The sequence below is a fragment of the Saccharomyces cerevisiae genome, chromosome V (assembly GCF_000146045.2).
Source record: "Saccharomyces cerevisiae S288C chromosome V, complete sequence".
NCBI lineage: Eukaryota > Fungi > Ascomycota > Saccharomycetes > Saccharomycetales > Saccharomycetaceae > Saccharomyces > Saccharomyces cerevisiae.
The window spans coordinates 434,754-456,147 of NC_001137.3; the positions used below are offsets into that span (position 1 = coordinate 434,754).

At 36.7% G+C, this 21,394-nt stretch overlaps 11 protein-coding genes and 4 non-coding genes across 15 annotated transcripts, besides 12 other annotated features; 6 read left to right on the plus strand and 9 right to left on the minus strand.

Annotated features, from left to right (window-relative positions):
* Positions 1-218: part of a long terminal repeat (Ty3 LTR) that runs on past the window's edge.
* Positions 219-374: 156 nt separating this feature from the next.
* Positions 375-694: a long terminal repeat (Ty1 LTR).
* Positions 695-998: 304 nt separating this feature from the next.
* YNCE0022C lies at positions 999-1,071 on the minus strand. Its single transcript has one exon. It is a non-coding gene; the product is annotated as a tRNA-Lys (tRNA).
* A 121-nt stretch (positions 1,072-1,192) lies between these two features.
* Positions 1,193-1,524: a long terminal repeat (Ty1 LTR).
* Position 1,525: 1 nt separating this feature from the next.
* Positions 1,526-1,852: a long terminal repeat (Ty4 LTR).
* Positions 1,853-2,513: 661 nt separating this feature from the next.
* Positions 2,514-3,050, minus strand: YER134C (Mg-dependent acid phosphatase; the record flags this gene model as incomplete). Its single annotated transcript, NM_001179024.1, has 1 exon — positions 2,514-3,050. The coding sequence occupies one exon, from the start codon at positions 3,048-3,050 to the stop codon at positions 2,514-2,516; it is 537 nt and encodes a 178-aa protein (NP_011060.1).
* A 148-nt stretch (positions 3,051-3,198) lies between these two features.
* Positions 3,199-3,591, minus strand: YER135C (uncharacterized protein; the record flags this gene model as incomplete). Its single annotated transcript, NM_001348826.1, has 1 exon — positions 3,199-3,591. The coding sequence occupies one exon, from the start codon at positions 3,589-3,591 to the stop codon at positions 3,199-3,201; it is 393 nt and encodes a 130-aa protein (NP_001335768.1).
* Positions 3,592-3,946: 355 nt separating this feature from the next.
* Positions 3,947-4,020, plus strand: YNCE0023W. Its single transcript has one exon. It is a non-coding gene; the product is annotated as a tRNA-Val (tRNA).
* A 160-nt stretch (positions 4,021-4,180) lies between these two features.
* Positions 4,181-4,429: an origin of replication (ARS518; Autonomously Replicating Sequence).
* Positions 4,430-4,862: 433 nt separating this feature from the next.
* Positions 4,863-6,218, plus strand: GDI1 (Gdi1p; the record flags this gene model as incomplete). The annotated part of the gene is made up of 1 exon (NM_001179026.1): positions 4,863-6,218. The coding sequence occupies one exon, from the start codon at positions 4,863-4,865 to the stop codon at positions 6,216-6,218; it is 1,356 nt and encodes a 451-aa protein (NP_011062.1).
* Positions 6,219-6,619: 401 nt separating this feature from the next.
* Positions 6,620-7,066, minus strand: YER137C (uncharacterized protein; the record flags this gene model as incomplete). Its single annotated transcript, NM_001179027.3, has 1 exon — positions 6,620-7,066. The coding sequence occupies one exon, from the start codon at positions 7,064-7,066 to the stop codon at positions 6,620-6,622; it is 447 nt and encodes a 148-aa protein (NP_011063.3).
* Positions 7,067-7,233: 167 nt separating this feature from the next.
* On the plus strand, positions 7,234-7,755 carry SCR1. Its single transcript, NR_132171.1, has one exon.
* Positions 7,663-7,982: an origin of replication (ARS519; Autonomously Replicating Sequence).
* Positions 7,981-8,319: a long terminal repeat (Ty1 LTR).
* Positions 8,320-8,448: 129 nt separating this feature from the next.
* YNCE0025C lies at positions 8,449-8,522 on the minus strand. Its single transcript has one exon. It is a non-coding gene; the product is annotated as a tRNA-Ile (tRNA).
* Positions 8,523-8,643: 121 nt separating this feature from the next.
* Positions 8,644-8,980: a long terminal repeat (Ty1 LTR).
* Positions 8,644-14,567: a mobile genetic element (YERCTy1-1; Ty1 element, LTR retrotransposon of the Copia (Pseudoviridae) group; contains co-transcribed genes TYA Gag and TYB Pol, encoding proteins involved in structure and function of virus-like particles, flanked by two direct repeats).
* Positions 9,003-14,271, minus strand: YER138C (gag-pol fusion protein; the record flags this gene model as incomplete). The annotated part of the gene is given in 1 exon segment (NM_001179028.4): positions 9,003-14,271. Coding segments are annotated over 1 exon segment (5,268 nt in total).
* Positions 10,081-10,386: a long terminal repeat (Ty1 LTR).
* Positions 12,949-14,271, minus strand: YER137C-A (gag protein; the record flags this gene model as incomplete). Its single annotated transcript, NM_001184428.1, has 1 exon — positions 12,949-14,271. The coding sequence occupies one exon, from the start codon at positions 14,269-14,271 to the stop codon at positions 12,949-12,951; it is 1,323 nt and encodes a 440-aa protein (NP_058155.1).
* Positions 14,231-14,567: a long terminal repeat (Ty1 LTR).
* Positions 14,521-14,873: a long terminal repeat (Ty1 LTR).
* Positions 14,721-14,825, plus strand: YER138W-A (uncharacterized protein; the record flags this gene model as incomplete). Its single annotated transcript, NM_001184332.1, has 1 exon — positions 14,721-14,825. One exon carries the CDS (start codon positions 14,721-14,723, stop codon positions 14,823-14,825), a length of 105 nt encoding a protein of 34 aa, NP_011065.1.
* A 936-nt stretch (positions 14,874-15,809) lies between the features above and the next one.
* RTR1 (RNA polymerase II subunit B1 CTD phosphatase RTR1) lies at positions 15,810-16,490 on the minus strand (the record flags this gene model as incomplete). Its single annotated transcript, NM_001179029.3, has 1 exon — positions 15,810-16,490. One exon carries the CDS (start codon positions 16,488-16,490, stop codon positions 15,810-15,812), a length of 681 nt encoding a protein of 226 aa, NP_011066.3.
* Positions 16,491-16,811: 321 nt separating this feature from the next.
* On the plus strand, positions 16,812-18,482 carry EMP65 (Emp65p; the record flags this gene model as incomplete). Its single annotated transcript, NM_001179030.3, has 1 exon — positions 16,812-18,482. One exon carries the CDS (start codon positions 16,812-16,814, stop codon positions 18,480-18,482), a length of 1,671 nt encoding a protein of 556 aa, NP_011067.3.
* A 223-nt stretch (positions 18,483-18,705) lies between these two features.
* COX15 (Cox15p) lies at positions 18,706-20,166 on the plus strand (the record flags this gene model as incomplete). The annotated part of the gene is made up of 1 exon (NM_001179031.1): positions 18,706-20,166. One exon carries the CDS (start codon positions 18,706-18,708, stop codon positions 20,164-20,166), a length of 1,461 nt encoding a protein of 486 aa, NP_011068.1.
* Positions 20,167-20,392: 226 nt separating this feature from the next.
* MAG1 (DNA-3-methyladenine glycosylase II) lies at positions 20,393-21,283 on the minus strand (the record flags this gene model as incomplete). Its single annotated transcript, NM_001179032.1, has 1 exon — positions 20,393-21,283. The coding sequence occupies one exon, from the start codon at positions 21,281-21,283 to the stop codon at positions 20,393-20,395; it is 891 nt and encodes a 296-aa protein (NP_011069.1).
* Positions 21,284-21,394: the final 111 nt, after the last annotated feature.

Consider the following 21,394-nt stretch of genomic DNA (forward strand, 5'->3'; position numbering starts at 1 on the left):
TATATTATATAAAATATGAATCATACTAAGTGGTGGAAGCGCGGAATCTCGGATCTAAACTAATTGTTCAGGCATTTATACTTTTGGGTAGTTCAGCTAGGGAAGGCCGGGTTTTATCTCATGTTGTTCGTTTTGTTATAAGGTTGTTTCATATGTGTTTTATGAACGTTTAGGATGACGTATTGTCATACTGACGTATCTCATTTTGAGATACAACAAGAACCGTATCCTTATTTTGTACTTTTGTGTAAATATTTAATGAATTGTTTGAGCAATTACGAAATTGTTTGGAATCCAAAGGAATCTTCAGTAAATTTGTTGGAATAGAAATTAATTGGCTTCTATTAATCAGTGCGTATGTTACTGGTATATTGGGAATGGGTGAACAATTTGAGACAGTTGTTGGATTCCATTGTTGTTAAAGGCTGCAATATTACGTAGAACGAATATGCTGCAATTCTCCTCGAGAAAAAATAGGAATCTACAAAAGGCGAATCGATAGCTCTACATAATAATGTTACTTTATCTTCTTCCTTTTATACTTTGTCATTCTTTTTCTTATTACGTTATCAGTTCTTGCATTTCAGGTGCTATTATATTTGGTGACTATTTCTCAATCTCTATGACATCTTCTTATACCGTACGTGATAATATAATAGTGATATGAATACCAGTCGATAGACGATAGTTAGTTGGGTTTTATTTAACAAATAGGTTCCCGAGAAAAAGTTCTAATATTTTCTATTTACCCAATAGTACTACCCCATCAAATAATAGAATCATAGTAATTATCAGTAACAAAATATACAGCCCTCATCAGCAATGTAGTCTCAACAACTGCCCCCAGAATTCACCGCTTTTCTTCGATCGTCAATATGGAAGTGAGGAAACTCGGGCTCACTTAAAACGAACTGCATGTTTTAAAATCATTATCCATGCAAGTGTGGCATAAAAGCCGTAGTTAGATATATCTCAAACGCGCAAAAAGTTAAAAAGAAAGCCCTGTAGGGGGCTCGAACCCCTAACCTTATGATTAAGAGTCATACGCGCTACCGATTGCGCCAACAAGGCTCTTATTGTTGTTTTTCTGATTCTTATGGAGGGATTAGAGAGCAAAGTAAAGTACTTATATGTAATTTAACATTCGATGAACCGCGGATAATTAGTAATATGAAATGGGTGATGTTCATAATGTAGAGAATGTGGATTTTGATGTAATTGTTGGGATTCCATTGTGATTAAGGCTATAATATTAGGTATGTAGATATACTAGAAGTTCTCCTCCAGGATTTAGGAATCCATAAAAGGGAATCTGCAATTCTACACAATTCTATAAATATTATTATCATCGTTTTATATGTTAATATTCATTGATCCTATTACATTATCAATCCTTGCGTTTCAGCTTCCATTGAAAACGATGACTATTTCTCATCATTTGCGTCATCTTCTAACACCGTATATGATAATATACTAGTAACGTAAATACTAGTTAGTAGATGATAGTTGATTTTTATTCCAACACATAATTAGAATTTAAAAGGCAGTATTGGTGAAGATTGAACATTAATTTTCTTATGCTTATATAATAGAGGTATGAACACACGCATATAGGATCATTATATAGTTATGGCTAGTATTATCATGGCTCTGGTAATTTCATACATTTGATGTCGTCACGACTCATATTATTTGCTCATATATATAACTTCCTCATATATATAACTTCCTCATCAAGTTCAATTAATAGATCTTTAGTTCAAATTCAGAACATTCTGAATTTGTCGTTTAACATTTCCTTCTGCAAGAGTACATTCACACTGGAACGTATACGAGGTGTAAATTGGTATACTGTTGGAATAAAAACCAACTATCGTCTATCAAGCGAGGCGCTGAAATCCTACTATTCGCTCGAAAGACCGCTGAACGCAGGAGATTCTTTTTTGATCTTGAATATCATTTGAGTATTTTTGTTCTACATTCTAGTTTTAGGAAAATCATCAATCTATGGCAGGAATCAATAGTGTTGGAATAAGAAATGCATATTTGCCTGCGAAAAAAAGTTATTCTTTTTTTTTGGTTAACGTAGTTAAACTACTCTGTTAAAAATAATGGGTTAAGGTTCATGTTCGTCACATAATGTTTCGTACACTTAAAATTCAAACGCTATCAGTAGCATTACAACGTGTATGAAGATCATTGGAGAAAAGCAGATGGTTAAGAGCTTCTTGCACTGAAATTTGAAAATATTTGTCTGAACTTAGTAGTGAAAAGTGGTGAATGAACCAGGTTTTTATACATAGATATATGGTTAAGTTATGAAAACTCTTTTTGGAAGAACAAATTAGTACAAAGGCTGAGGCGGATTGGTTAAAGTTTTTAAATTAAAAGTGAGCTTCTATTTTGATAAATCACAAATATATAATTTTTAACAGTGATGTATCATCTTCCCATAAATGTAATGACTTCTTCTTATGCTCAGATGATGCTCTGTGAACTAAGTGCGCAGTCCTTCAAACCTTTCCACTCAGGTAATCTTGATAAAGTTTCCAAGATGGTCCATTCTCTGGGTCTCTTACATAAACAAACTTCACTCCGTATTTCTCCACTTCTTTGTTTCTACTTTCATCATCAAATAAACAAATCTTTTTCGATTTTAAATCGCTGGTATTATAAAGATCTTTCAAACCGTCCCTTAAATGGCCAATTTTACTTCTTTCTCCCCACTGAAATTCATCGAACAGGTTGGCCAACGGGGTTACGACACCAGCATACTTGACCTTGAATATTTTCAGTATTTCCTGGGCAATCTCAGGTGCCCACGTTCGTGACGCGGTCATTAACTTAACTCCATTATCTTTAAGATCACCTAGTATACGTGGGATATCTTTGTAGATTGTGAGCTCGTAACCATCTCTACATATAATTGTGAGAACTTCGCCATTACTACTTTTAACTGGCTTAAAGGGACCGTGCAAATGGGTATCACAATAGCAGGGCCAAATGGTGTAGTCCAAATCGAAGGCGGCCACGTCAGGGTATCCAGTCATAATAAACGCGTTGAGACTATTTTGGAGCAGGATTTGTAACAAAATTGTTCTCTTTGTAAGTTTAAGGACAAAAATGCTTGTTTCTCGAGAAGGTCTCCTTTTCGGCAGGTCCTTCTTCTAGTGCGTGAAAAATATTCTACTCAATCCCTTAGTATTCTTTGTAAACAATACACTTTAAAGAAATATGAATGCTTATCTGCTTTTCAACAATCATTTTAGAGTTCTTATTCACTGAGGTGCGAATGGGTACGAAATTTGTTTCAGGAGAATTTAGCTTGTTGCACACAAATTTCTGCCATTTATATCTGCAAGATCTGTTTCCCTCTTTCCAACTAGCGAGGCATATTAGAAAAAGAGTGAATAGTAACTTGTGTAAGTTTTGATGTAACGGTAGTATAGAGTACCTATAATATTCGCCGATTATATTCTCAAAACTTGTAAATAACGCCATGTCACCGTATGGAGAAAGTGCTAACCAAATTGTAATATCGACCAAGACCTTTTTCTGTGAATTATGTAAGTTTCTTAAAGTCCATGTCATGCTTGAAAGATTTTAATCAACCTTGCATTTGTGGTCGTTAAACTCAAAGGGGATATTCAAACGACAATCGACAACTAACTTCGAATAAACTAAGATTCACTTTATTGGGATATAATCAATTACCCTTCATTAAGTGGTGTATATGTTCCTGACGTATTGTCATTTTCGGGATAAGAGGTTTGATGACTATTTCTCGATTTTCATGTCATCCTCTTTACACCGTACGTGATAATACACTAATTACACGATATAACTGAGCAATGATATTTTAGAGCTTCATCTCCACAATTTCATGTGTAAATCTTAAGAATTGTAGATATATTCTATTTTTTAATGAAACTTTTTCAACAAATTAGGTTTCGTGGTCTAGTCGGTTATGGCATCTGCTTAACACGCAGAACGTCCCCAGTTCGATCCTGGGCGAAATCAATTTTTTTTTTCGAAAACGTTATAATTTACGTTAATTTACAAAGGGCATTCCTTTCATACTAAGCAATGTTTACTTCCAATCTCTTGAGACATCTTCGAAACTAGTTGAAAAGAGACAAATCCGCTTAATAACTAATAGTTACAAGAATGGCCAATCAAACTCTTGCCAAGCGATACAAGCTTTACAATCCTGTAACAAAAACATACTTTTAGCGGTTCCGACGGTATTCTTCTTTTTCTCCATATATTTTGCTTATGTTGGCTACTTTAAAATAATTACCGCTTCCCCCACCAGAAACTAAACATGAGCTAAAGGCGCAAAACTTAAAAAATTACATAGCCAAGACTGTTTTCAAGAAAAAAATATCAGACCACATTTGATAAAGTACATACCTCTGTTAACTCCCGTAATACACCCATATTCTTGTACTTTCTACAATCTATCACTCAAACTTCTCTATTATCCAACATCTGCTGTTGCATAGTAAAGTAGGCCGTAAACGCTCAAAACCGTTATCTTTAGGTTACCCTTATGTTTGAATCGTTTATCTCACATTGGCGGTGTTTTCCCCTCTCCTGTGGGCTCCAAAATCTTGGCCGTGGGAAGCTTCAGCGAGGGATTGTAGATGTAGTTTCAACACGTCGGCTGATTTATCCCGATTTTGTTAGTAGAAAAGGTTCTACTTCATTCTTGCTTGAGACGTCGTCCCATCAAATTTCTAACATAGTCTTTTTTCAAGGAAGGATATTTTTCAAAGCAGGACTGCAATTAGTCTTTTCCTTTTCTTTACTCCCCTTCCATCATAACTGTTAGTGAATAACCACTTATATAGCATAACACAATGGATCAAGAAACAATAGACACTGACTACGACGTGATTGTCTTAGGTACCGGTATTACCGAATGTATCTTATCTGGTTTACTCTCTGTAGATGGAAAAAAGGTATTACATATTGACAAGCAAGACCATTATGGTGGCGAAGCTGCTTCTGTGACCTTATCTCAATTGTATGAAAAATTTAAACAAAATCCGATCAGTAAAGAGGAACGGGAGTCCAAGTTTGGTAAAGATAGAGATTGGAATGTCGACTTAATTCCTAAATTCCTGATGGCCAATGGTGAGCTGACAAATATTTTAATACATACCGATGTGACCAGATATGTCGATTTCAAGCAAGTTTCTGGCTCCTACGTTTTTAAGCAAGGCAAAATTTACAAAGTGCCAGCTAATGAAATAGAAGCCATTTCATCGCCATTGATGGGTATTTTTGAAAAACGTAGAATGAAGAAATTTTTAGAATGGATTAGCTCTTACAAAGAAGATGACTTGTCCACTCATCAAGGATTAGACTTAGACAAGAATACCATGGATGAAGTGTATTATAAATTTGGGTTAGGCAATTCTACCAAAGAATTCATCGGTCATGCAATGGCTTTATGGACCAATGATGACTACTTACAACAACCTGCTAGGCCATCGTTTGAGAGGATTTTGTTATATTGCCAAAGTGTTGCCCGTTACGGTAAATCACCTTATTTGTATCCTATGTATGGGTTAGGCGAACTTCCACAAGGATTTGCTCGTTTGTCGGCTATTTACGGTGGTACTTACATGCTAGACACTCCAATTGATGAAGTATTGTATAAAAAAGACACAGGAAAATTTGAAGGGGTCAAGACTAAGCTGGGAACTTTCAAGGCCCCATTGGTTATTGCTGATCCAACTTATTTTCCCGAAAAATGTAAATCTACTGGTCAAAGAGTTATTAGAGCCATCTGTATTCTTAACCATCCAGTTCCGAACACCAGTAACGCGGATTCTTTACAAATTATTATCCCACAAAGCCAACTGGGAAGGAAAAGCGATATATACGTTGCGATTGTTTCAGATGCGCATAACGTTTGCTCCAAGGGTCACTATTTAGCAATTATTTCTACAATCATTGAAACTGATAAACCACATATAGAATTAGAGCCTGCTTTCAAACTTCTGGGACCAATCGAAGAAAAATTCATGGGAATTGCCGAATTATTTGAACCAAGAGAAGACGGCTCTAAGGATAACATTTACTTATCCAGATCATACGACGCATCCTCTCATTTCGAATCCATGACTGACGATGTTAAAGATATTTACTTCAGAGTAACAGGCCACCCATTAGTTCTAAAACAAAGACAAGAACAAGAAAAGCAGTAAATTCATACCTTTACGACTAAAGCAGCAATTGGAGGGTAAACTTATTTTTTCCGATAATGTTCTTGGCAAATGAGTTACCAATAAATGACATGAATTACAGAAAACAAGAAAATATTTGCCAAAAAAAAACCAATACAAAAATATAGGGGAAAAGATTATCCTTTATTCCTTTCTCATTCCACTTTTTTTTTTTGTTATATGCGTATTCTGATTGATTCATAACTAAGTATCTTTCCTTTTCTTTTCTTTCAATTTCTTTTTTCCATATATAAATACATAAATTTACATACCTTATGTAGTATAATATATGGAAGAATGCTACTGAACACATCAGTACACATGCTATGTACTTACAATCTTAGTAAGGTAGATGTAGGTCTAATGCTTCGATGATCCCTTCATTATTTCTTGGGTATAACTGTCAGTCTCGCACCGCAGTGTGCCCTTGTGTGGCCAGCCTCGTGACAAAATGAACATTTTATCTTATTTTTTTTCTTTTTACTACTCTTTTTGCTGGTTACTCCCTGAATAGTGCTCGTAGTTTTATCTGCCTCTTCCTTGGCTTTAATCGGTATCAGGGCATATTTTTGATCGTCTTTTTCCATGATCTCTATTCCATTCCGCAGTACCATGTCAAGAACACTAGTATTCATCATACTTCCCACAGTGCTTTCATGCAATCCCAGTAGTAGGTTAATGAATTTCTCTAATTCTTTCAACTTATGCTCGTACTCAACTTGTAATTGTGATCCATCTTTTTGCTTTGAAATGATCAACTTAGCCAGGACATCCATAGCTTGTGACAATCTGACTATATCATTTTCAGTCTTATTTGATGATTCACACATTCCTTGTTATAACAACCCTCGGTATTCTTTTAACAAACTTACGATGACTATATTGTATTAGTGTCAACCTCATCGCCAGGAACTTTTCATTGAAAATCTTCTGACAAATTTTCTGTGTAAAGGAAAGAAAATGGAGTATAAAATCGAAAGTTTATTCCAATTGTGCTAGGCTGTAATGGCTTTCTGGTGGGATGGGATACGTTGAGAATTCTGGCCGAGGAACAAATCCTTCCTCGCGGCTAGACACGGATTGCACGCCCTTTGGGCAAGGGATAGTTCTCTATTCCGCACCGTGCCCTGTTGTGGCAACCGTCTTTCCTCCGTCGTAAATTTGTCCTGGGCAGAGCTGTCTGCCCGGAGGCGGGAGAGTCCGTTCTGAAGTGTCCCGGCTATAATAAATCGATCTTTGCGGGCAGCCCGTTGGCAGGAGGCGTGAGGAATCCGTCTCTCTGTCTGGTGCGGCAAGGTAGTTCTGGGTCCTTAGGGGCTCCACCTTCACCGCTGTTAGGGGAGTTTTATCCAGCGTCAGCAAAGGTGACCCGTGATGGAGGCGGCCGGGATAGCACATATCAGTCGGATAATTGTGCAAGTTGATCGCTTCGGCGGTTTAATTTGGCGGTGCCATCAGGATTTACTCGCACATTGTGGCCGTTCCCTCGGGGATGGAGTGTGTCCTGAACCATATTTTTTAACATTTTTTTGAACTAATTAACCGTCCCAATGAGGGATGTTGGAAGAGTAAGTTGATTTAATGTCCTATTCTTGTTCTTTTCGAATATAAATGACGATTGGAAGGTGCATGTCAATGTTTATCATCATGTTCTTGTTGTAGGTAGTCCTTACCTTGGTTGTAGAGTGAGTAGCGACAGGCGGCAGCGGAATATAAGAAGGATAAAATGAGAATACTTAGAACGTGTTGAAAGAAGAATAAACGATCATCCATCGACTAGTACTGCTGCTACTAGTGTGCTGTCATACTACTAATATATTATCATATACAATATAAGAAGATGTCATAAACATTGAAAATAGTCATCAAATCTAATGGAAGCTGAAATTCAAGGGTTGATAATGTAATAAAATAAAGAATGACAAAGTATAAAAGGAAGAAGATAGAGTAACATTATTATGTAGAGCTATCAATTCGCTTTTTGTAGATTCCTATTTTTTCTCGAGGAGAATTGCAGCATATTCGTTCCACGTAATATTGCGGCCTTTAACAACAATGTAATTCCAACAATTATCTTAAAATTTGTCTATATTTTTAAAAAAGTATGAACAATTACCAACATGTGGTACATATTGGAGGCCCGCAAAGCTGAGTTGGCATTCATTCATTCTTTAAGTTGAACAAAAAGACAAAAAGATTTTCAAAAAAAATATGGTCTCTAGCGGGATCGAACCGCTGATCCCCGCGTTATTAGCACGGTGCCTTAACCAACTGGGCCAAGAGACCAAATTTTAATGAAATACTTTTACTGGAAAGAAGGTAACAAACCATGGAAGATGCTTTTCTACCACCCATGAAAGTCTGAGATTTTTATTAATGATGTTGGAATAAAAATCAACTATCATCTTGAGAAATGGGTGAATAATTAGATAATTGTTGGGATTCCATTGTTGATAAAGGCTATAATATTAGGTATACAGAATATACTAGAAGTTCTCCTCGAGGATATAGGAATCCTCAAAATGGAATCTATATTTCTACATACTAATATTACGATTATTCCTCATTCCGTTTTATATGTTTATATTCATTGATCCTATTACATTATCAATCCTTGCGTTTCAGCTTCCACTAATTTAGATGACTATTTCTCATCATTTGCGTCATCTTCTAACACCGTATATGATAATATACTAGTAATGTAAATACTAGTTAGTAGATGATAGTTGATTTCTATTCCAACATACCACCCATAATGTAATAGATCTAATGAATCCATTTGTTAGTTAATAGTTTAAATGTTTTTATCGGAAGAGGTTTTGTCATCACATCAGCAATGTTCTTCTTGGTCTCGATGTAGTATACGTATAAATTATTACCTGATACTTCATCTCTAAGTCTCATTGCCTTTGTGCCAAAAAATCTGTTTCTAAATTTCTCTTCATTTGTAGACTTAATTATACTGATCGTTGATCTACTATCAGTAAGTAAGCCTTTAATAATTGGTTTCTTGTTAAGTTCTTGTATCAGGTAACTTAGATTATTTAATAATGGGACAGATTCACTTATCGCGTGTATTTCTGCTTCCGTAGTTGAAGTACATGTTAATGAAGCCTTGGTGGACTTTCCTCCAATTACCTTTCCATTAAGTAAATATATGTTGCCAATTTGTGATTTATAATACGGTTGGTTGCCATACGAAGCATCACTTATTGCGACTAGTTTATTATCTGGCTCGGTAGGTTTGTTTTTGTGCCATATCAGTTGTTTATCTCTAGTGTCCCACATGAATTGTATCAACTCATATGTCATGTCTAAAACTTGCCTAGAGGGGAATAGTATATGTTGAGCAAGTGTGTTGATGTAGTATAGTAAGTCAAATCTAAATTTATATCCAACATATGAAGCTAGACCAATCAACTTTTGCATTTCATGTACCTTCTCTTTGTATTCATCTTCATCTATTTCTAGTTCATCCTGGTCTATATAAAGACCTGGTTGACCTGGAGCGCTAAGTTTTCTTCCTTTTGGATTCAAAGGTACGTTTAATTTGGGTATTTTCTCAGTTAATGAGTTTTCCATACCTAATTTCATGTATTTACCTCTTTGATATTTGATTTCTAAGCCAAGTATGTCGTACTGAATTTCGTTATCACTTTCACCCAGATTTATTATCTTTGTATCGTATTGTTTCTTGAGTGTTGTTATGATTTTCTTATTTGCATTTAAGTCTTTGCTGAATAAAATCATGTCGTCAACAAATAAACATATTGTTACTTGACTATTCTTAAATACGCATGACCATCCACGAACTTCTTCCATACCACACTGTTTTATCAGGTATGATTTGATAGTTTCGTACCAGTTCGCTCCACTTTGTTTCAATCCATAAAGTGATTTCTTCAAACGTATCAACTTATCATTCATTCCTAAATGTGGTGGAGGTCTTATGTATAATTCTTCTTTGATGTCTGCATACAAATATGCCGAAGATATGTCTAATTGTGTAATATAGTAGTTATTGTCTAATGCAAGTGACAGGGATGTCATTAATGCATAGTGATGTACGGTATTGGATTGCATGCCTGAGTCGTAAGTGTCAGGATGCTGAATATCACCTCTTGCAACAAATCTAGCTTTATGAGTACCGTCACGTTTCTTGTTGAAGATAAACATTGAGTTTATTACTCTTTTAGGGTCTATTTCTTTTCTGTCATAATATTCGTCAGTGTCCCAAGTTTTCATCTTCAACAGTTGATTGACTTCTTTGTGGTATGCCTCGATATATTTTTCTTTTTCTTTAATATCTTTATTATAGGTGATTGCCTCATCGTATCGTAAGGTTGTCCGTATTGGTTTGATTGATTTTACTGCTTTTACAGCTGCAATCAGGTGAATTCGTTTCTTCGATCTCGGAGGTTCTAAACTACGCATATTCTTAGTATTCCATGTGTCTCGTGATACCTTAATTTCAGTTTCATTATCTTCTAATGATCTTTTCTTACTGTTGATAGTAGTATAGGCATTAGAGTCACCAATACCACCCAAACTGGAATTAGTTTGATGAGAATTTATCGGTGGGAGTTCTTTAAATGGGTCAGGGAATTCGGTAGGAGATTCTGGAGGTAGATCAGGGAGTGGGAGATCAGCGATGATAGATTCCTCGGTATTCTGTTCAGAAACAGTAGTTGGCGTTTTGATAGGAACAATATTGTGCGATGAATTATTTTCCGGTGGAGAAGCATCGATTGAAGGTGAACGGTGTATAATCCTTTTCTCAGTCTCTTGGTCACTTATCTGCGGAACAGTTTTGTTGTTGGTACCACCCGTACTGGATATTGGTACGTTTGTATGATTAGTCTCATTTTCACTGTACGAGTCTGAGTGTCTGAAATCTTTAGATTTACTGGCGTGCGACGACTCATGTGTGTTAGATTGGGACATGGGAGCAAGTAAAGGAACATTTAATTTATGCATACCACCCGAACCGGTACTCTCGATATTGGAAATTTGGGGGGTGCTAGATCTCTTCTTTGATGGAAGAATATTAGATTCAGATATGTTGGGGTCAACTTCTCTGGGTGCGCGAATATTGGTTTTAGAAACACGTTTCGAATCTTCAGTATGAGTTGACGGAGGTGTGGAATCGGTTGGACTCACAGCTTTTGAAAGGACATTTCTCGGTTGCTCAGGATGTAGTTCGATGTCAGATTGGAAGTCATGGTCAGATTCTATGTTAAGATCATCGGATTGTTGGATCTCATTTGACGCAATGAACGATTGATATGAAGCAGTTAAACGGTTTAAGTCTTCATCGAAAGTGAGTGCGTCGTAATTGAATTGATCTAATCTGGATTCCTTGCCCTGAAGAATAACATAGTTAGTTGTATCTACTGTCTTCTTTAAGGATGGAAGATAGATGATATATCCATAAGAGTTTCGAGACGGATGTAGAGCGTAGCCTGGGATGCCACGAGGATGTATTTTGGAGTTAGGGTTGTGATCATTGACGATAACAGGTTGACCGAAAGGTAACAAAGTACTGATATCAAGTCCTGCCAAGCCAGCATGTTGTCTTGCAGATTTTTTGCTTTTAGGTGAAGCTAGTGAATTTCTCACAATAGTAGAAAATTCGATTGCAGAGAACCATAAATGGTTCGGTAAACCACTACATTGCAGTTGAGTACGGCAGTCATCTAATAAGGTACGGTTGAGCCGTTCAGCGACTCCATGTGCTCGGGAATCCGCTGTGGTTGTATAGCATGGAGTTATACCATTTTTTTCAAGGAATTTATGGAGAGTTCTGTTAGTATACTCAGAACCACGGTCCATTTGTATAACCAAGACACTGGCCTGAAACTGGTTCTTAATAAAAGCTAGTATCGTAGTAAAAACATCGAGGATAGAGTCCTCGCGACGGTCGTGTAATGGATAAACCCAACGGAATTTTGTTGTCTCATCAGTAAATGAGATGAAATAGGATGGTGCACTTTTTGGTAGGTTGTGAACTGGACCAAATATGTCAGTATGTAGGTATTGAAAGGGTTCGTATGAATTTTGGTATTTTAGTCGTGAACCTTTGATATGTCTGTGTTTGGTGCTTTTGCCGATTAAACAATCAGGACATTGATAGTCAATAGCACTAGACCAGTCGACATCTGATTCGTTAAAATACGTGATGGTGTTATTTTTAAGTGAGTATCGAATTGTCTGTGCATTGGCATGTGCAAGCATTCGATGAATGAAAGGATAAGGATATTTGCGTGTACTTTCACTTGTATGGACATTATTGATGGTGGGTACGGAGATATTTGATGGAAGCAAGTACTTTTTAGATACCCAGTAAAAGTCTCCATATTTTACGATAGGTGCAAGTACAGTGCCGTCAGATCGTTCTAAGACGTTTTTGGTAAAGCATGCTGTGATATCTACTGCAGCCAATTCATTCAAACTGAGTAAGTCATAGGCTATGTTAGGAGTGTGCAATACCTTTATTGATGTTTTGGTGTTGTCCTGGAAGTGAAATTGTAGGTCACCAATAGCGTTAATTGGTATATTTCTTTTTTGAGCATCAACTACGTTTATGTCAGGATTAGATGATGCTGAGTGTATGTGATGAGCAGATCTTATAAGGGTTCGTGATGCTCCTGAATCGAGAAGGAGGTGTCCAGGGAGTTCATCATCAGAATGATTAGTGTGATTTACCGTAGATTCAGTAAGTTCCTGGCCTAAGGTGAAGGTCGTGCTTATTGTTCAATTGAATCGGTTCAGTAGTTGATTTACTGATGGAATCGTTGTCCGTGCTGGGAGAGTTATTAGATGTGGATACATTGTGAGCCCTGGCTGTTTTCGATTTCGAATTATTTGTTTTTTGAGGATTCCGAGCTATAACTTTGGGTTTGGTTGTATTCGTATAGCTGCGAGAATCATTCTTCTCATCACTCAGATTTCTCCTGTAATTAGGTTTGCTGTTTCTCGATCCCTGTTGTTCTTCATAAATAGCATGGATATCTAAGAACAGTTCAGCGACTGTCATATTTAGATGTCGATGACGTGTGTAGCGTAAAAATTTATATTCGCCAGATAGACCTCTCATAATTAATTGGCATGCGACCTTGTTATTGATATGAATGCCATTATTGTTCAGTCTGTCGATAATGTTTGTGACTTTTGTTTCAAATGCATCTGCAGGTGTACTGCCATTATATTGCAAATTTGCCAGGGTCACAATGTCGTTTGCCTCTTGGGTATCAGATTGCATTTTTTCAATACTTTTGGAAAGAATTTTCATGATATCCGTATAATCAACGGATAGGATGTCTTTGACCCAGGTAGGTAGGAATTGAGAGGGAGCAAATATTTGAAAAGTGTTATACAAGAAGGTGAGTTCATCATCAGTGATCTGACGTACGGGTTTTCCGTTTACTGTCGGAATAATACCACCGAGATTCGAGTTTTGTAAAAATTTGATGTATGTTTTAACCCAATTTGGAAAGTCATTAGGTGAGGTTAACATTGGTGGTGGTCTGACATATTTTTTAGTGGATGTCATATCAGAGTCCGCTGAGGATGAATCAGTAAATGTATTACCTGACTCAGGTGATGGAGTGCTCAGAGGCGTTCCAACTGATGATGGATACTGCGGAAACTGTGATTGTGGCCCAGGTGGAAAGTACATAGGCGACATTTGATAAGGTGTATACGGAATCATAGATGGGTGTCCGTAAAATGACCAACCAGATGGATTGGCTTGGTTTTGGGTCATCATGCACTGCTGTGGGTACGGCCCATTCTGTGGAGGTGGTACTGAAGCAGGTTGAGGAGAGGCATGATGGGGGTTCTCTGGAACAGCTGATGAAGCAGGTGTTGTTGTCTGTTGAGAGTTAGCCTTAGTGGAAGCCTTCTCACATTCTTCTGTTTTGGAAGCTGAAACGTCTAACGGATCTTGATTTGTGTGGACTTCCTTAGAAGTAACCGAAGCACAGGCGCTACCATGAGAAATGGGTGAATGTTGAGATAATTGTTGGGATTCCATTGTTGATAAAGGCTATAATATTAGGTATACAGAATATACTAGAAGTTCTCCTCGAGGATATAGGAATCCTCAAAATGGAATCTATATTTCTACATACTAATATTACGATTATTCCTCATTCCGTTTTATATGTTTATATTCATTGATCCTATTACATTATCAATCCTTGCGTTTCAGCTTCCACTAATTTAGATGACTATTTCTCATCATTTGCGTCATCTTCTAACACCGTATATGATAATATACTAGTAATGTAAATACTAGTTAGTAGATGATAGTTGATTTCTATTCCAACACATCTACTAACTAGTATTTACGTTACTAGTATATTATCATATACGGTGTTAGAAGATGACGCAAATGATGAGAAATAGTCATCTAAATTAGTGGAAGCTGAAACGCAAGGATTGATAATGTAATAGGATCAATGAATATTAACATATAAAACGATGATAATAATATTTATAGAATTGTGTAGAATTGCAGATTCCCTTTTATGGATTCCTAAATCCTCGAGGAGAACTTCTAGTATATCTACATACCTAATATTATAACCTTAATCACAATGGAATCCCAACAATTACATCAAAATCCACATTCTCTACAAATGAAGAAACTGCTTATAGTCAATTGAACGATTTACCGGTATTTTAACGCCATTATATATATTAGTAAAAAGATGGCGTATATTGATGGACTAACAGGGTCAAATAAAATCATGAATTGACTAGTATATACTTATAAGTATATCGTTCTACACAAACTAGGAAGATGACATACATGATGAGAATTGGTTATCAAATTCCATGGATGCCGAAACGTAAAAGATTTACTAAATAGTAGGATAATTATTGATAACATACAAAACAAAAAAAAAAGAGACAATATTATTATCTAGAAGTGTCGACTTCCTTCTGTGGGTTTCCTATGTTCTCGAAGAGAGCTTCAAGTGTATTCTATAAACTAAGAATATTAGTTTAACGAAAGATCGAAGTCAGACACCTATCTAACTTTCATTAAATTATCACACAAAAATCCCACATACTCTCGTCTTGCTAAACAAATAATAAATTGAAGGTGAACGATTCTTCTTGCAGCGTCCTAGCTGTTGGGTCGTCTTAGATAAATATCTACTGTTCTGAATTGCCAAATTTTCCTTCTATTGTATCCATTCGATGCTGGACGGCCAGTTCTACCGTTATTGCCCAAAAGGAAGGAACGTCGCGATACTTCAACACATTAAATACTTGTTGATTTTCGAACCAAAACTCTGAAGCAACACTTTCGTATATGGATGGCCCTTCAGAGAAACCAATAGGTATGTAAAGAATTGCTACGTGGTGACTCAAAGTGAATTATAGCAAAGTTATAAAAGCGCTACATTGTAGAAAATTGAGAACCACATTTTGACATACACGAATAACAGTATTTTTGTCCTGGCGCTGTAAAGTATTTTAAGTTATGATGATGAATTAACTATTTTCAGCCAATGAAACGTCCATAATCTGTTCTGAATTTAGGTGCATTGATATAGCCGGTCAATCTTCCCTTGTGAAATCACCCAAAATGCTGGGATTATCATTCTCAACAATTTTGATTTGTGCCAACCACTTCGATAAATCATCTTCCAGCTCAGTATCATCTTTTTCTGTAGTCCCACTGTCAGGATTTAATCCTAACTTTTTGAGACCGGATATCAATGATTTAATGTCTTCTTCGGATGCCTTTTCTCTTAGCAACTCTTCAAACAAAGTCACTTTGAAATCTATATCGTGTTTGTCCTGTTCAGGATCTTCAAATAGGTGAACCCCTGTTCTTGCAAATAAAGCTTCATCAGATAGTTGCACTTGATAAAATTGGGAACATCTAAAATGGAACTTACTGCAATAGTGCGACAAATATGCATACGGATTGTTTTCTAATAAAAATTTCTTAGTAGTATCATTCATTGAAAATGGATCACGTATTCTTTCTGGCGATTTACCGCAAAGAGGATATCCGCATCTTTTGTTTAGATTCCTCTCATCTACTAGGTCTTGATACATATCCGGTGTGAGAAATCGGCCCAAATATTTCAATGTTTTCTCATCCTTGCATTCTGAATCACATAATAAGCCTATAATCTCTAAAGTTATAACTTCTGCTTCATGCATGGAAAGTTGCCTGTGCTTTTGGAAAGGGATTAACGCCGTTTCCTTAATATCTTCAATCGTCGCCATTTCTTATTCTTGTTAACTTCGTCCTAATTTTTCAAACTAAGATGCCGATGTATAGATATTTTAGACTGGGAATGTTTATGAATTGTTCAATTCGCTCCTCAATGTGTCTCTTTCTTCACTTTTCCATTGCTTTTGACCACTTCTGGATGCCAGCTGATTTTGTATTGTAGTATTCCTATTTCGGACAAAAATATCGGAAAGAGATGAAATAAGAAAATTAGTTACTTTTAATATCACGATGCTGTCTCTGAATCGACCTGATCGATCTATAAGGTGTATATATTATTCTACCGAGTAATCCAAAAAAAAAGCAGCACTCCCATGCAACACAAGGATACGGCAGTAGCGAAGGACACAGCTAAAAAACGTTTACTGAGAAGAAATAGTGCGCCGTCAGCTATACATATAATTTCACGATTAGACAAAAAGTGGTCCTTCCTATGGAATACTATAGATAGACACAATATTGTTGAAGAGCAAGATGAAAGTAGCGCTGCAAAAAGCGAAGAAGAACATGAGGATGATTATGAATTGGAACAATTACTCAACATGATAAGAATACCAATGTTCCTGGAAAAGTTCATGCTCTTTGCACTTTTAACAAGCTTGGACTGTTTTTTGTATTACTTTACTGTATTACCGATACGACTGATAAAGGGATATGTAAAGCAATTCAAGAGTTATCGTCAGCATTATCGCCTGCAACAACGGTCTGGGCATAAGAATAAAATACCCTTTCGATATAGAATAACTTCAAGAGAATATAAAGAGAGATGTATGATTTTTATCATCGTGATTTCATCCATTTTGTTGAGCAAACTAGACACCTCAAAACTATATCACAGGATAAAACGGCAAAGTACGATGAAATTGTACATGCTATTCAGTGTACTGGAAATGGCGGACAAAATGTTGGCAAGTTTGGGCCAGAGCTTATTAACGGTTATGCTTTCTAGGAAAAACTCGGAACGGATATTACTGCATAAATGTTTGTTAGTGTCAATGAGCTTGACATATGTGACTATACACGGCTATGTATTGGTTTACCAGGCCATTTCATTAAACATAGCCGTGAATTCGTATTCCAATGCCTTGCTAACTTTATTACTATCCATGCAATTTGCAGAAATCAAATCATCGGTTTTAAAGAAATTTGATAAGGAGGGATTTTTCCAAATAACCATTGCAGACGTAGTGGAAAGATTTAAGTTGACCTTATTATTGTCAATAACTGGCCTTAGGAACCTCCAGTCGTGGTCATCTTCATTATCGAACACAAGCATCAATTTCTGGAGTCCACGTTCCACATTATCAATCGTCATTAACATACTTTGTGGGCCGATGGTAAGCGTGGTAGGGAGTGAAGTGTTAGTGGATTGGGCAAAGCATGCTTACATCACAAAATTCAATCGGATCCGCCCACAGATATATGATAAGTTCTATTATATAATATACAAGGATTATTCTACGAGAACGCACAAATTAGAAGATAGATTGGGATTGCCTTTACCTGCATTCGTTGTCCTTTTTATTGTAATGGTGAGGCCAACACTTTTTAAATCATCGGAACCTTCTTACCTTCCTTCGCTATTTAGGATCCTCTTCATGGGGGCATCCGTGTTTTTACTAGCATTGTTGGCAAAATTTACACTAGATCTTATTTTAATCAAATGGAGCAAACGGATAGAGCAACGGTTCAGAGACCAAGCTTTCAATACCGTTGTAACTGAAGAAGAATACGTCCCAGGTTTACTCTCGGGCGGTATGGGTAAAGTCGACGTGTCTACAAGAATTGCATTACATTCTGATTACAATAAAGAGAATCGTATAGAGACCGAAAGTGTATCGCCAATGCGGAAAAGAAAAACTACTTTAACTGCTGAATGTACTCCTCCTAGCCTAAATGATATTAGAAGACAGAAAGATTCCAAGAATCCACGATCGCTTGAAAATGTCGCTCGCTATAAAATGGTTTCTAAAAGAATATGGTAATCTAAGATCCGCATTTATCGCGGCTTACGGCTTTCGGATATTTCGTATATTGCAAGGAGCAAAAAAGAAACCCTGCTTACTAAAAAGCTATTGTTTTGCAGTTTATAAGTTCTTGCCTTTTGAATTATTGATCTTTCCTTTATCGTTTATTTAGTTTCCTATTGTAACTTGGAACTGTATTATATAATAGTGCACAGCACTGAAGTTGTAACTACTGTACGTCATGCTTTTCAGAAACATAGAAGTGGGCAGGCAGGCAGCTAAGCTATTAACGAGAACCTCGAGTCGTTTGGCCTGGCAAAGTATTGGGGCCTCAAGGAATATTTCTACCATCAGACAACAAATCAGAAAGACTCAACTATATAATTTTAAGAAAACTGTGAGCATCCGTCCATTTTCTCTCTCCTCCCCTGTTTTTAAACCACATGTTGCTTCAGAATCAAACCCTATAGAATCACGTTTGAAGACCTCGAAGAATGTTGCTTACTGGTTAATAGGTACATCCGGTTTGGTATTTGGTATTGTTGTTCTTGGTGGGTTGACTAGACTAACAGAATCGGGGCTGAGTATTACCGAATGGAAACCTGTCACAGGTACTTTGCCCCCTATGAACCAGAAGGAATGGGAAGAAGAATTTATCAAGTATAAGGAATCACCAGAATTTAAATTGTTGAATTCTCACATTGATTTAGACGAGTTCAAGTTTATATTTTTTATGGAGTGGATTCATAGATTGTGGGGTCGTGCTATCGGCGCTGTTTTTATATTACCTGCAGTTTATTTCGCTGTATCTAAAAAAACTTCAGGCCATGTCAATAAGAGGTTGTTTGGTCTCGCAGGTTTATTAGGATTACAAGGATTTGTTGGTTGGTGGATGGTGAAGTCTGGTCTTGATCAAGAGCAACTAGACGCAAGAAAATCAAAGCCTACCGTTTCTCAATATAGACTTACTACGCATTTGGGTACCGCCTTCTTTTTATACATGGGTATGCTCTGGACTGGTTTGGAAATATTGAGAGAATGTAAATGGATTAAGAACCCTGTTCAAGCCATTAGTCTCTTCAAAAAATTAGATAATCCCGCAATTGGCCCAATGAGAAAGATTTCTTTAGCTTTGTTAGCGGTGTCTTTCCTTACCGCTATGAGTGGCGGTATGGTTGCCGGTTTGGATGCTGGTTGGGTCTATAACACCTGGCCAAAAATGGGTGAACGATGGTTCCCTAGTTCTCGTGAATTAATGGACGAAAACTTCTGTAGAAGAGAGGACAAGAAAGATCTGTGGTGGAGGAATTTGCTAGAAAACCCGGTTACAGTTCAGTTGGTCCATAGGACATGTGCGTACGTTGCGTTTACATCAGTACTAGCTGCTCATATGTACGCTATCAAAAAGAAGGCCGTAATTCCAAGGAACGCGATGACCTCTTTGCATGTTATGATGGGCGTCGTTACTTTACAAGCAACACTTGGTATTTTAACTATATTGTACCTAGTCCCAATATCGTTAGCTTCTATCCATCAAGCTGGTGCTTTGGCGTTGCTAACAAGTTCTTTGGTGTTTGCCTCTCAATTAAGGAAGCCAAGAGCTCCGATGAGAAACGTAATCATTACCTTGCCACATTCAAGCAAAGTAACTAGCGGTAAAATTTTAAGTGAAGCGTCGAAGTTAGCCTCGAAACCATTATAATGGATAAAGGTATTCTTATGAGAATTGACAGTATACTCGCTTTTCCGCTTTGTCGCTCCAATGGTTGGATTGTATGTGTGAGGCTTTTTCTTATTATATGTTGGTATCCCTACGAGAAGCTGTAAATATGAATTTCTTTAGTAGGCATCACACACAACAATAGGGTGTATTTATTTTTATTTTTTTTTTTCTTATATAAATGTCAGTAATACATGATATCTTTAAGTTAGGATTTCACGAAATTTTCTTCTGCCTTCATCATGGCATCTGTATTTGTGCTCGCGAGCCTCCAAAGTATGAACATAAACACAGACCTATACGGAGAAAATGTTTCAGAGCATTTTTCCATTATGTCGTCGTCATATATTTTCCAGTTGTATTTCTTATGCTTAATCTTACTCTTTTTAACTACTTTTCTTTCACGCATTAATTCTTTTTCCAATTCTGGCTTATCTGAAAGGTATTTTGAAAAACCCCTAGCAATACCTAGATCTTCAGGAGCAAATACATCCATTCTTTTCAATCCGGAGATCAAGAACATTTTGGCACTCCATGGGCCTATACCTTTTACATTCGTAACTAAACTTTCAATCACTTCCTCATCATTATCTTTTTGACCGAAGAGCTTTTCGATATCCTTATATTTTTCAGTAAAATAGACAGCAAGAGACTCTAGATATATCATTTTCCTTTTACTCAATCCACATTTTGCGATTTCTGCACATTTTGCTGGGTCTTTGAAGTCTTCGAAAAGGATTTTGTAATCAGGAAATGCACCGCCATAAAGACTGACAACCCTTGCCTTGATGCTTTCAGCTGCTTGGCCACTGATCTGTTGAGACAAAATTGTGCTTGCAAGCCTAATAAAATAATCTTCGAGTGTATTAGGGACTTGAGTCTCCTTCAAGTACAACGTAAATTCATTATTCTTAAGTATGGGAAAAAGTGATGGATCTTTCTCTAAAATGTGTTCGCAAGCCATATTGAACTTTTCTTCATGTCTAGCAATATATTTCTCAGGAAGAGCAACCTCTAGAGGTCGAGACCCTAATTCTTTTGCTATTTCCTTAACAGCGTCTGCTTTTATTAACTCATCATACTCCCTTTTTAGTTTCATTGAGACCAATCCCTCTCTAGCTTCTCTTGATTCTCAGTAAAAAATTAAAAAGGAAAAGTACCACTTCCATCGTCATATCAGAGGGCAGTGGCCAATTCTCATTGATTCATA